General features: G+C 40.9%; 1 protein-coding gene across 5 annotated transcripts in view; it reads right to left on the reverse strand.

Moving 5' to 3' along the window:
* The window catches only part of PTPRN2 (protein tyrosine phosphatase receptor type N2), a 657,474-nt gene that overhangs the window by 95,120 nt on the left and 548,126 nt on the right, over nt 1-14,228 (reverse strand). For 4 of the 5 annotated variants that reach the window (XM_062621502.1, XM_062621499.1, XM_062621501.1 and 1 more), the window contains one exon: nt 13,650-13,862. The exons of the other annotated variant lie outside the window; for it this stretch is intronic. In XM_062621502.1, the coding sequence (XP_062477486.1) occupies nt 13,650-13,862 (213 nt within the window). The remainder of the gene's footprint in view (nt 1-13,649; nt 13,863-14,228) is intronic. 5 annotated transcript variants of the gene reach the window in all.

Consider the following 14,228-nt stretch of genomic DNA (forward strand, 5'->3'; position numbering starts at 1 on the left):
AACAAAACCCCAATTTTAATTATGGTCTGTGAAATAAAAATTTCAATTATTTTAGCATTGTGAGTGTTTCCTGGTGGTGAGTCATGCAATTATCATTTCCCTTTCTTCATGTACACAAAGAGAGTAGAGGCCACGAAGGAGGGGAAAGGCACAGAAAACATTGCTATCTTTATATGGAAAATTACTTTTCCTTTATTTGTATTTATTTGCTTTAGTCCTTCTTTTTAAATTCAAACATTTGCACAGTTTTATCCTACCGTATCAAACAAAAAGCCATCATGGTCTTGTGCATGTCTCCAGAAGTCCAGCAGATGTGGAAATTTCTGGCTTGTACAGAACCAAAGATGCTGTCTGTGCAATACAGCTTAAGGAAATATTTGTATTTTAATTCTTTCAGTAACATCTCCTCAGCAAGCCAGACATCTAAGTAGTCCAGAAGCTCCTGAAGGAGGGAAAGAGTCTTTTATGTGGCTCCTGTCACCACATAAGATGAAAGTCACAAGAAAGATGTGACTGCATAGGTCCAATGACACTTCCCTGAAAAGACAGTAGTGTGTTTTCTCTGCTATCCATGCCAGGAAAGCACAGGCCTCTTTGGGGATAATACTCCTTTCCAAAGAGTCAGTGAAATCTGAAGACCATGTTTAGGTTACTCTACCGGGAATTTTTTTTTTCTATGCAAAAATACAGTAGACCACTCCAACTGGGATTGTGAGAGTGCAACAGTTTGTATCTTTCATTTCTAGAAGCTGGAAGAGTTTTATGAAACAGATGCCTGACTTCACCTGACTGCAGTACACTGGACTTCACAACAGAAGTTATATGAAGGAAGTTCATGTTTTTTACAAACCGATTTGAACTGGTATTTTCCCTGCATAATGACATCATGGTCATAATGACATCCTGGTGGTTTCTCTCAGAATTTAAAGACACTACCTGGATGCCTCCAAGGAAACTAAGGACTATTTATAGTAGGAAACATCTGCAAACCTTAGGCCTAAAGTCACCTGAAATCTGCTGGTGTAAAAGCACCCAGGTTTTTCTCAGGGTGTCCCTGGCAGTGTCTGAGCATTCATGGTCTTGCAGTTCAGGCAACTGTAATTCTGGAAGCAGCAGGATATGACACTGACCTCTATCCCTCCCCCCCCCCCCCCCCCCCCAATAAAAAAGGAATATTTTTTTGTGTGGTTTCAACCAATGCTGGCCTCTAAATTGCATTTCCCACATTTCAGCTGTGGTTGCATGTAGTGCTTTACAAGTACCTACTAAGTATAAAGCTGGGAAAGGAAAGATTTCTTAAGGAGAAACTAGACAAAGAAAAATAATGTGTAAAACAAATGATCTTTTCTGTATTTTCTTTATCTTAACTAACTCAAATACATGCTCATGAGGGCACAGCTGCTTCTTAATATGAATTTGCACAGTAAATTCACTTCTAGCACAGCGAGAGCCATACAGCACAGTATGGGTAACAAATAAACCATAGTAACGATCGAATTGACCTGAAAGGCCACACAGAACCATGCGTAAATTCATCATGTATTTTGACTTTGTCTAACCCACCCAAAGCCCAACCAGCTTCCAGCAGATGCCAGAGCTCTAAAAGATAACTGCCACAAATGTTTCCTTTTTCATTCCCAGCGTTTATAGTTGCCTGGGGCCCAGAGCAGGCAAAAAACACAGTCCCAAGCCAGCTGTAGTTTCTCAGCTACATTACATTATACATTATGATACATTAAGGCTGTGTAGTCCACTCTTTTATTGCTGTGAAAGACTAAAAATGGGAGATCGTTTCTGCTAGAAATAAGAATTCCCAGCTGCCAGTAGGTCTTAGCATGCACTTCCAGCCTGGAAAGAAACAAACATATAGCCACTAGTTTATGTCTAAAAATGTTTTACTCCATTTCAAAGACTATTATTGCTTCTCCTTAAGCCTGTGTAACTACATTCATGGCAACAGACATACCAAAACCAGTCAGAGAAATACAAAAAGTAATCCTAAAACCTCCTAAAAACCTCAAATACTTTGTTTTTTTTTCTTTCATAACAGGTAGTTATCCACACAGAAGGTGATGCTGGGGTAGGGAAATATTTATCAAGGATGGCCGTTAGTGACAAGTCTGTCTTTGTAACATCATCTATCATGACTGTTGAAATTGCCAGTCATTACCCTCTCCTGATTTGAAAACTAAAGTCATCGCTTCCCACCCATTCCCCACAGAAAATAAAAATGAGATCACCCTTTAACTCTGCTAGGAAGAGCAAATGCAAATTTTGTGAACAAGGAAACAACATTAAAAAAAAAAGGATGTTATAAAGCACAAAGTTGCTTTATAGGTCAGAGCACTTTATTATGAGCCAAACCTCTACTAAGAGAGAAAAACTCTGCTGAGCTACAGGAAAAAATAGCATGTATGAGTTCCATCCTGACTCTGAGAACAGACATCGTTTCTATCATACAGCACAAAAACTTTCAAAGTTTAAAAATGTTGGTGAATATTTCTACACATTCACTTTATTAATGTTACAAGAGATATGGGAAAAAACTAAGAGGCCTTTTATACTCAATCAGTACTGATGGTCAGAGAATTCGTATTTTGAAGAAAACAGTGACAGCAAAAAAATGCACATTACAAAAATGCACTGCCCCTGCGTACAACCATGCTCTAAAGTCGATCGCAGTCGTACGCTGGCACTGCCCACCCCGAGGAGAGCTGCAGACCTCCCCACCACTCCTGACTGCCCCATGGCACTGCTCCCCACAAGTACCCTGCAGCAAGGAGTTAATGTGTGTTTGTTTATAAAGAAAACAACTTCCTTGGCCATTACTGAAGCTCCTGGGTCTCCCTTTGCCAACTAATGCAAGCACAGGAGTTGTTACTCAACCTTGGACCTCTCCACCAAGCACCAGGTTGCCTGGAAGAAGCACTATGGGAACAGCACAGGAGAACACACACAAGGTAGGTACATTCCTAAAACTCTCACGTCCTAGTTCTGGATTATTTTAAGACCTGGGGCATGAAATTATAGACATCTTCTAAAATATTATCAGCTATTTTATTACCTAGAATATTTTTTCCTCATGTGCCTGCTAACAACTTGTGCATCAACAACATTCTTCAGAAATAGTGTTCCACGTTGCAGTTTTATTATGCAGATAGCTTGTCCTTTGTTAGTCTTTAATGTATTTAATATAACTGAACATCTTTGCCTTTGTGCTAGGCAGAAGACAAAACAAGAGTTTCATTCTTCCTCCAGTTCCTTATTTTATAGATATTTATTTTCTACACTGCCACTTGTTACTGTTTTAGAAGAAATAATTTGCCTTTTCAGTCTCTCTTCATATGAGCTCTCCATGCCCTTAATCATTCTTGTCACCTTTTCCTCAGTCTCTTCATTTCTGCAGTGCTCCTTCAGCAATGGAGTGACCAGCACTCACAGAAGCCTCAAACATTGATTTATACTTAATTAACTTCTAAAGCCCTCAAACAAGCAAACACAATTATTAGTCAACAATGCCTGGAGAGCCATTGGGTTGACCAACACCTTCAAAAAGGAGCTGAAATTTGGAACAGCTTGCTAGGCAAGCCTTCTGTATTTTTTAACTTCACACCCAAGAGGTTTCCAGTGAGGTTAATTAGGAATTGCAGCTCTTTATTTCACTCTTGTGGGTGACAGCATACGGAATTTACATGCTCATGTCCCCAGTTTACTGTACTATTATTTCCCCATAGTATAGAAGGGGATGGTGTATGACATGATTTCACTATATAACATGAATTTACATTTGTAGATTATTCTTGCTCTCAAAACTACACTCAGCTCCACCACATTTCTCCTCTTATATTACATGGATAGCCAGCCACTGGTATCCTTTGCTGCAACAAAACCTCTTCCAGCAAATCACACCATTTCACTCCACAGGAGGCATTTTTCTTTTCCAGGAAGCCAGAATGAACTCCAGGAGAGAAGCTGGAAAAAGGTAAAATCCAAGTTTCTTTTCCCTGCCTGTCAGAAAAGTCGCCGTATACTGAATCTTTCCCTGTCATCTTTCACTCGTTCTTCTATTAATAGTGGGAAAGATCGGTATTTCTCTGACATATGAATACTCTTCCTGATACATTTTTGAAGATTAGGGAGATGTTCAGACCAGCAGCACAAGTAAATGGGTAGGGCTGGTTCTACTGCAGACCTCTGCAAACCATGTATCCCTGCTGTTGTGAGACAGCACAACCAAGGAAAAAGCCTTCCCACCTGAACAAAATGCATACATCTCCAAGTTAGGTAACATTTGATGAAGGGAAAGGAAATGAACATGGAACATGGTTCTGCAAAGCAGCAGCAGTCCTATGCAGAAGGAAAAAGAAGGAATCATCAAGAAGCTTGCACCTATGCTAGGAAAACTGAAAAATAAAAACTGACCAAAAAAAATATATAGAATTGTAGCAGTCTGAAATACTAAAAGTTCAACAAACTATTTCCCTGATCAAAATCTGTGCCTGTTCAGAATGCAGTCATCCCAAGAAAACGTCAATAAACTATCATTTGTCTTTGGCAAAAAGTCTAGAAAACTGGTCAGCAAAGCTTAGAGAAAGCCTCATGCACTTTCTCCTTTGGATAAGCCACCTACACTAAACTTTATTTTCTCCAATCCAAAACCTATTCTCTCCCACCCCCTCCAAATTAATTTTGGTTCTTCAAAGGATTTAACTTCTAGGAGCCCCTTTTACAGTCATGGCTTGATTGTTTGGTAAGAATACAAGTGACAAAAACTGGATCTGCACACTGAAAGCTGGGAACTTGAACTAGAATACAGAGAGCTGCAGGAATGCCCCAGCTGACTTACACTGCAGTGACATACATTGGTGTTATAAGAGCTTAGAACCCGTATTAGCGAAAATCACAGTACAAAGAAGTCACATGCATTGTCTCAGTCCTTCACCATACTTTGCTGGTGTGCATTTAATCACTCAAATTTTCTTTTACAGGTCTTTAAACTGTTAGAAGGCATTTAGATCCCTGTTGTGCATGTGAACATATGAAAAGAAAAAAATTTGGGATAGGCAGTCCTCATCCCTGGAACTGTAGCCTTGTCCCTCTTGAAAGGAATGAAATGAGGGCTCTCATCCAGTCAACACAAATCACATCCTCAACATACAATTCTGTACTCTGCACACAGACCATCCATGGGTCCCCCTGCCCTCACATGTTACGCACACAAGGATGCTTGAAATGCACGTCTCTCCTGTGCCTTTGGGAATATTGGAGCAGTTGAGCAGCCTGACCCCAGGAGAGCTCCACTATGCTCTGCCTAAACTTCTCTTATAGTTCATACCACAATAAAATGCACAAAAATATCACAGTCCATTTAGAATATTCCACTTCGTGACATCCTTGTAAGAGCTGCACAACTGGGCTACAGGCAGGTTTGGAACCAACTTTTTTTCATCTGTCCCACAAAACAGACAAGTCTATACAGATTTACCAGGGTAAAACCTTAGGTGGCTGCAGTAAGCCTCAACTCTTTCCCTAAGGCTGAATACAAACACAAAGTGCAGGAAGGGCAAAGATCCCTGAAGCTGAGATCTCACAGGCTTTGGGCTGGATGTGGACCTGCTCTGCCAGCGTGCTGCCAAGCACAGCATGTCTTCCAGCCTGTGAGGAGAAAGGGAAAGGAAGTGACACTGCATCCACATTCCTCTTCCCTTTCACTGCCTGCTGTGAGACCGGTGTGCAGGATGAGCAGATGTACCCAGTAGAAAGCAGTAGGAAGAATGCTTTTTATGTACCTTACAGACTTCAGAGAATAAACTGCAACCTGTTTCTGCTCGCAGGCAACATGGTCCCACAAGAACTGACAAACATCACCTACAACAGCTCTTTATGCACACAAAATTAACTCCTACTTTCTTCCAGGGAACATGACCCTGGTACAAGATTTGTTCTGCAAATAAAAAAAAGACTTCCCAGTTAAAAACTTTAAAAAATGTAGTTTGCTCTTCTACTACAGCACTCTGAAGGAATATGAAGGACTCAGCAAGCCAGACCACAGTGCTAGCTGCTAAGTGTTCAGAGAATATACAATAGAAGAATCTGAAACATGGTAACAGAGCTGCTCTAAAAGGAAAAGGAAAATCCTAAAATGCAATAAAGGGCAGAAGTGTGTAGGAAAGACAGGCCTGATTATTCTCTATATTACATAAGAAAAAAAAATGCCACTGAAGACAGTACAGTTATTCCAGAAAGAAATCGGGACACTTGAGATGATGTACAGCCTGGGACTGCAAATCAAATACTCTCCAGCCCATTAGGCAAGGCTGCAGTTATCTTTGGCTTCTTTATAACATACAGGCACTGGGATATAATCAATTTACCAGAGGGAGACAATCCATTGTACTTATTGAGAACCAGCCCACATTCAGCTGGCAAACAGCCTATGATACAGTAGAGATGGGTGGAAGGGGCTCTGAAGCAGAAGCGGGATGTTCAGGAGCGGAATGCTTGGGAGCGGGAGCCCCCACCTCAAAGGTCCAAGGTGGGGAGTAAGGGCAGATAAAGCAACAGTAATCCTCACCCTCTAAAACTGGGTGGCCACAGCCAAATTATTAAGCACACTGACCAGCTAATGAATATATGTCTTTTTCTTGGCCTGCGTTAACTGTGCTGAGCAACTGTTCAGGAGAAAGTTGGCCTGAAATGATGCCAGGGCCATTCAAACAATTTACTGGTTTAGTTTACCAGGTGAGACGCAGCCTGCAACCTGCAAGTCCAGAGCACCTCCAGCACACTTTCTTAGAAATGACTGTTTGGGTAAGGACTCTGGATTTCCCAGTAATTAAAAATGAGTCACTAAATTTCCCCTCCTACTATTTTTTTCTTACACCCTAAACACACAGAAATTATACTGCAAGATGCTTGGAGCATGTTTGTCCTTGTTCCACAAAACACTAAGCTCAAATCCTGTACTCTTTAGACAGGGAAAACTAAATGAAGTCAGTTAAGAGGAGAGGGCCAACATCACCTTCTCTCTGCCACTCTGCACTAATCCTACACAGATAAACAGCCAAATACTTGGAAATGATGGTTCATATTTCTGACACCTAAACCCACACAGCACCTTCTCATCCAAGCATTCCAGGAGTTGCATGCATATTCATTTTCCTTCCATACCTCCAAATAAACTTCTCTCTCCACCTATCCACCCTAATATAAAGAGTGTTTTACTCAAAAGCATTGCTGCACTGCCACTGCTGCAGGAGCCCAGGACCTGGGTTGTGAAGGTAAAACCTTCTCTGGTCAGGGCCAGATCCTATCTCCAACACTGATTAATTTACAAAAGTTATTTTCTTGAACTTAAAACAGGACCTGCTTAGAGCAGAGCCATTCATAACGAGCCCAATAAACCTCTCACACAGCCAGTACAGTTACCCAAGGCTGCCTCACTGCTGGGGCCATGGGTACTGCAGCAACGGGCAGAACAGGGGAGGAGGCAGCGGGAGAACACTGCGCCTCACAGACAGAGGTGACAAGCTCAAATACAGATTTCCTGAAGTGCCCCATTGAAATCTGTGCCATTGAGCTTCAGCTCTTCAGGTGGCCATTCCTCGTTAAGCAGTATTTTGAAGTTGACTTTAAATGTTAGGGGTATCATAGCAAATATACCCCTATCTATCTATCTGTTTATCTATTTACACCACAACCATCAAACAGGCATGTTTGATAGATTTCTGCAGATTTACAAATTCACACACTATTTTGAAATCCTATTTTGAACATTACTACCATTTAATTCAATTTTATGACTACCACAGGAAGCAAGGTTAGGGAATTACATAGTCCAATGCACCACAGGAATTCTGGATTGCTCTGAACACTAATCAGATTTAAAAAAAGCAAACCAACAAACAAAAAACCCAACCCAACAAACAAACAAAAACCTAAATAAACCAAACCAAACCAACATTATTAAAAGTTAAATTTGTATTTGTAAACATTCTGATTTGCCTCATTCTGCTTTGGCCATCCACTGACTTCACAGAAGTGTTTTAAGCATACGGTAAATTCTTGTCACCTTAAAATGCTCCCCACTTCTTTTTCCTTTCCCATCATTCCTATGTATGACTATAGCACAGTATATTTTGTACATTGTCAAAACTGTCTCACCTTGAAGTACAGTGATTTATGTAACAACATTACACACAATGTATTTGCAGGTTCCTGAGAATTTATTTTAAGATGAAATTCTAATTAAAGATAGAGAAAATTGTCCATATAATACACAATAAGCAGACTTAAATGTATGAGAACACCTCTTCTTATACACAGACCTCCCCGTGTATGCTTTATTAGAAACAATTACAGTTTGTCCTATTGCTTCACATAGTCACCCAAGATTGTATTTCTTTTTTTCTCTTTTAATAAGGATGCAGGAAAAGAAAAGATTAAAACTGCGTTGTCCTTTGTTTTCCCAGAAGAAAACACAAGTAAGCCCTTCCTAGCATTCAGCCTTAATGCAAAATTTTCATCTATCAAAAATGCTTACTAATTGTATTCCTTATGAAATGTTTACTAAATACTCATGTACTGAATACACCTTGTCCTCAGTGATATCTTTTTTGCTGAAGTGTAGGAGGGTCCTTGAAAATGAAGTTTTACATACATAAGAGGTAATACTTCATGGTACTGATTATCTCCAGTTTACCAGCTTTTTTTGGTCCAAATTTTGATGTTAATTGGAAAATTACTGAAAACTTGACAACAAGAACAGCAAAATTTTCCTTTTTCCATTTTTCCATTTCACTTCACAAAAAACAATTTCCTAAGGAGTTGATATACAGTATTACTATAGCATTAAGGTCTAACACTATAATAACAAGTTTGCTTGTGAAAGTTACAGTGTAAAAGCCATATTAGAGGTAGTGAATTATCTGTGTTTAAACACACAAAGCAGGCATGATGATTAAGTAGAGAGTATGTTTCCAATGGATTCTTTCAGTTGCAGCCTTTTAAAATATTTGCAGCAAAATATTTATTGTAATTGTGGTAAATACTGTGCTCTTAACATCTCTAATAAAAAATAACAGCAGGATCAAGTCTATAAAAGCACAGAGAAGTTCTTGGTGGCTTTGAATCCAGAAGGATCATGTAATTAATAAGACTGTATGTGACAAAGGAATATATAATTTATATATAATGTAATACATGTGATAATGCAGAATTTAACATATACTTTACAATTATATGCCTGCCAAACCAGGTTATTTGAACAAATTTTTAAAACAGCTGATGATGCAATCCAGCTGCACTGACAGCACATGGCTCATGTAACCTGAAATACTTCAGGCAGTTTAAGAACAAACTTCATTGTAGACTGGTTGTGGCTTACTGACTTTTTAAAGGAACCTCTTTTGGTGGAGATGAAGGAAAATTAAAAAGAACATTATTGGTATAAAATATTAAAACATAGGTTTTCTGAAGCCAGTTTCAGTGCATTTTAACTTTTGCTTTTAAATTTCATTATGGGCAACATTATGCTGAGCACTATCAGTGATGCAGAAGACCATGCTCATAGGAAAGTTCTGCAGCTCAAAGTACAAAATATGTTGATGATTTAATATCTTGCACAACCTAGCGTTCCCCACATGGGGGTCAAATGCCAGGGTTCAGTTGGACTCACAAATACATCACCCTGAATCAAACAGAGCACCCCTAAATAGTAGCAGTCACTAACACACACTCATTACATTAATAAATTGCTCACTAATGGGAGCAGTGACAAGTAAGATGTGCGCCTAGTGGCCCTGTTTGCAGACCGCCCCCTGATGTCTGCATACCCGCTTCTCTCTGGGTTATGTTCTAAGGGTTTCAAAGTGCGTGAAGAAAATCTGCTCAGTGTTGTGAAATAAATCAAAGAGTGGCTGCTGAAAATTCCTAGAACGCTTCTGCCCTAATCTGCTGGACCAGAGAGGGGGCTTGCAGAATGCTAAACCTGCTTTTCAAAGAAGATCAAAGCAATATGAGCAACAATTAAAAACATGGGTGCAGGTGCACGCATGCAGAGGGGCAATGCGGAGGCAGCAAGAACCTCTTTTTAGTCATCCCTGAGTGGCTAACACTGACTTATCTAATCATTACACGTGTGATCTGAAAGGGCGGGAGACGTGTTTGTAAGGTACACAAAAATTGTCCGCCTTGATGTATAAAACAATGTTTTATAAGATACACTGTTTCCATGAATTTTGAAAAGCTCCTTAGCTGCTAATTAAACCATCCTATAATTTTGTTGTTTAGTGATTCAAAGATCAATGAAGTTGCAATTGTGCATCTGCTCTTCTTAGTGGTACTGAGTCTTTCCACAGAGTTTAGTCTCCCAGAGCTCACTTTAACATGCTGAAGGCCAGCTGCTTGCCTTACCAAGCACCTGAAGAGCCAGATACCTCTTCAAGCAGTATTGGGACATTTGACAGCTCATCAAGGCCACTGCAGAGATTTTATTTGCCTGCTTGCAAGTTTTAAATGGTATTTGCTGTCCTGCCTAAGATTGGTCACTTCTACATGCACTTACACAAGAAATACTCATGTTAGTAGGTAGGCATGCTCACACAAGGACTGCTCATACTAGCAGGTGAGTGCCCAAGGGAGGGTGACATTGCATGACAGCTGCTACACCTCTGGTGCAGGGGGAAACTTAGTAGCCAACCTGCTATTTCCCTGACTACACTGTGCATCTGTTTTCCCCTTCTCAAGCTGGTATTTCACTGCACAGATGAGAAGGAGGGAAGTGGAAGATGGGGAGGAAAAGCAGCTGTGGGAAAAAAACTCTTCAAAGTTCACAGCGTGACTAAGGAAGGAGTGAAACCCTGAATGAACTCTCTTGGCTGTACTGGGTTAGGATGAAAAATGCTTCTGCTAAATGTTGAAAATTTAGGTCAGTCTTGTTTATGTGAAGATACAAACCACTGACATTTTGAGAAGCATGTGAATCAACGTAATATTTCAGCGTTCCCTCTGAATCACACTGGGCCACCAGGCCCTTTCATACCCACCAATTTCTCCCCCTTCAAATAAGAAAAAAAATAAATCTGAATTGTCACTTAAGCTGTAAGCAGCAACGTATTTGAGTATTGCGCTTTAAAGTCTAGTGGCAGCAGCTGCTGAAATGTTTCATATTTTTAAAATACACTGAGTTAACCGAGTACATACTTGGGAAACATTTAGCAGAAGGGAACAAAGTAGGTACAATTTTGAAAGCTATCTGCTTTTTTCTTCTCCCATATTAATATGGGTTACATTATTCCCCCATGAGTACCAGAGAAGATGTGGAAAAAGATAATTGATGCTTTTCTGAGACCTAATTGATGTTATCCAAAACATGCATCATACCAGATATCCATTACATTTAACACAGCTCAACATAAGGCGATTTTGACGATGCGAATAGGGCTCAATCCTACTTCTCTTCAAATCCACATGAATAGTTTATTATACACAGAATGAGCTTCAGTGATTCATTTTGATAAAATGCTACTTAGCAGCATCAAAACTGCCTGAGTATTTTGTCTGCCTATACTGGGGCCTCCTACTGCTGCCATTGAAACAAATGGCAAAATTCCCATTTATTTCCACGGGAGGAGAGCCAAGCCCTTAGAAACCTTTGTAGTTAAGGAAAAACATTTTTCCTCCCACTCATGACTACAGTTACCCTGAAAAACCAATGGAAATGGTTAAAAAGTCAGGTGGTCAGGACCGGGCCAAAAGGTCAGGAACAAAGAATATTAATACAGTCATGCTATTGAAATACTAAGCAGCATCCTCAAAGCATTGTTGTTGTTTTAAACAGAAAATGCCACTCTCAGACAGATCTAACCAAGAAGATTTTAAAATATATATAAATCTGGGAAGAAGATATGAAGCACACATTTCATTTAGTGTCTGGATTATGGATTCTTATTAAACAAACCAGAGCTCATTATAAAATCAATATCAACCACTATACTCCCAGGAGAAATGGCAAAAAAGGTCACTCCAAGAAATTCAAACAATTTTCCTGCTGGAAGGGCACGATTTTAATTACAGATACTATTAATTAGAGCTGTCAGTAGAAAGATTGTCCTGTTAATTATCACAAATTCAGTTTCAAGTGTGATTTTGGAACCTGCAGGGCTTTTTTTTTTTTTTTAAATTATGAATTCTTGTATTCACATTTAACAGAAGAAAAAGACTACCTATCCCTTCTGCGGTTTAAATAAGTCAACAGCAAGTTCCATATTGAAATCAAACAAAAATATTTATGGCCACAGCCTCTTTGGCCAACAAAACTGATCTGACAAACTGCTGGTTTGTTCACACTTATATCCTGCGGGACACTCCTTTTTTTTTTTTTTTCCAATGGAAATGCTCTCTCTCTCTTGCTCTGTAAGTCAGTAAATTTAAAGACATGAAGTAATTTAAAGATTTGGGTTTGTTTTTTTTCAAAAGTAAACATTCCATTTAAACTGAAAACCAAAGCTATTCACAAAGATACTACATGTGACAGAAACACTCATGTTTATCATTAGGTTCTAAAATCTCCCTTGACTCAGCCTGTGGAGATGTACTTAATACATCACCTCTTTAACGTGCAAGAGGTACAGACAGACCCAAACTTCACAAGGAAATGAGTTTATTCCTGTATGACTCCCAGCTGCCAATTTGAAGCTACCTCAGCTCCAGAATACAGCAAGGCCACAATGTCTGATGCTAAGCAGAACAAGAAGGTAAAAGAAAGCTTGACAGTAGAGTGCCATTAGCAGGACCCTACAAGTGCACAGCACACACGGATACTACAGCAACAACGTTTACACATTCTTGAATTCTTTTTCCTGGTCACACTCCAAGTATTTTGGGATACCAGACCAGGGTTCTGTGGTTTAAGACCGTAACACATGCATTACCACACCAGTAATACACCAAGAAATAAGTGCCATGATCTAAAACAAACTTTGGGAAGATGCAGAGTGTCTCTCCACCCAATACTTTTGAAAGTGAAAGAGAAAGCCTGAGGTTTCTGATTTATTTCAGGAAATCTGAGAGCAGTGCTCCCATATTACTGGGTACACATCTGCTGCCATTGTTCTCCCAGAACCAGTCCTGGTTTACCTCCCCATCTATCAGCATTAGATTTCATTTATCTGAATAATGGCAGAAGGTGGCAACAGATCGGGTCAAAGGCTCTTTTCATATCAGACCCTGAAGAAGTCGATTACTCAAAAAGAGAGACATCTTCAGATAACGGTGCAATCCATTCCTCATAAATGTTAAAGATTTTTTGTTATTACTAGTGGCAGGGGTAGCAGATTATGGATATTAATGTTATTTTTTTTCAGAGAATTTCAATGGCGAGGGCTTTTTTTTTTTTAATGCTTCTAATTAGGCACGAATTTACAGCAACTCCCAAAATAGCCAAGATTAATATCCAGCAGTAAAAAGCTGCTACAGTGAATCCGCGGGAATACGACTGGCGCGGGGCGGGGGAAGCAACATAGGGAACAAACCCACTCCCTCGGTTCCCAGTGGAAAAAGGTCCCCTCGGGCTCTGCCGGGAGTCCTGGGGGCGCAGGGCCGGAGGAGGGGGAGGAAGAGAAGGAGGAAGAGAAGACCTCGGTCCTTACCTGATAAGCAGCGGTAGCGTCGGAGCCGGCGTCACCCCCAAGGGCCGAGAGCTTCTCCTTCAGCCGGCGGTGGGCGCGGTGCCGGAGGCAGTAAGCGACCCCCGAGGCCGCCAGGACCCCGGCGATGCAAGCGAGGGAGAGGAGGGTGAGGAGAAGGAATTTGGCGGACTCTGCCTCTTCCCTGTGCTGCGGGAGCGGCGGGACGTTGTTTTTCTGCAGGGGAGGAGAGAGAGGCAGCGCCTGAGTTGCGCGGTCGCGGAGAAGCGCGGAGCCCCCTTCGGGGGGAAGCACCGGGCAGCGCTAACTTTGAGCCAGGGATGGAAGCAAACGGAGGGGCAGGGACAGCAGTGCGGACATGCCCCCCTCCATCCCATCCCCTCTCCGCCCCGCGGCGTGCATTTAACTACCGAAAGGCGGAGGCGGGCGCGCTGGCTGCGCGCAAGCACAGCGGCGCGCCCCGCAGCTCCGTATCCAGGGCCAGGAGCTGCCAGGGAAAATCCCTTTTATTTTTTTTCTTTTGAGTGAAAAATAAAACACGGAACGAAGAGAGAAAAAAGAAAGTAGGTGGCGGTCTTTCCT

This window comes from Pezoporus occidentalis, unplaced genomic scaffold (assembly GCF_034315485.1).
Source record: "Pezoporus occidentalis ecotype Australia unplaced genomic scaffold, CSIRO_AGI_Poc_V1 ctg23, whole genome shotgun sequence".
In the NCBI taxonomy this organism is placed as follows: domain Eukaryota; kingdom Metazoa; phylum Chordata; class Aves; order Psittaciformes; family Psittacidae; genus Pezoporus; species Pezoporus occidentalis.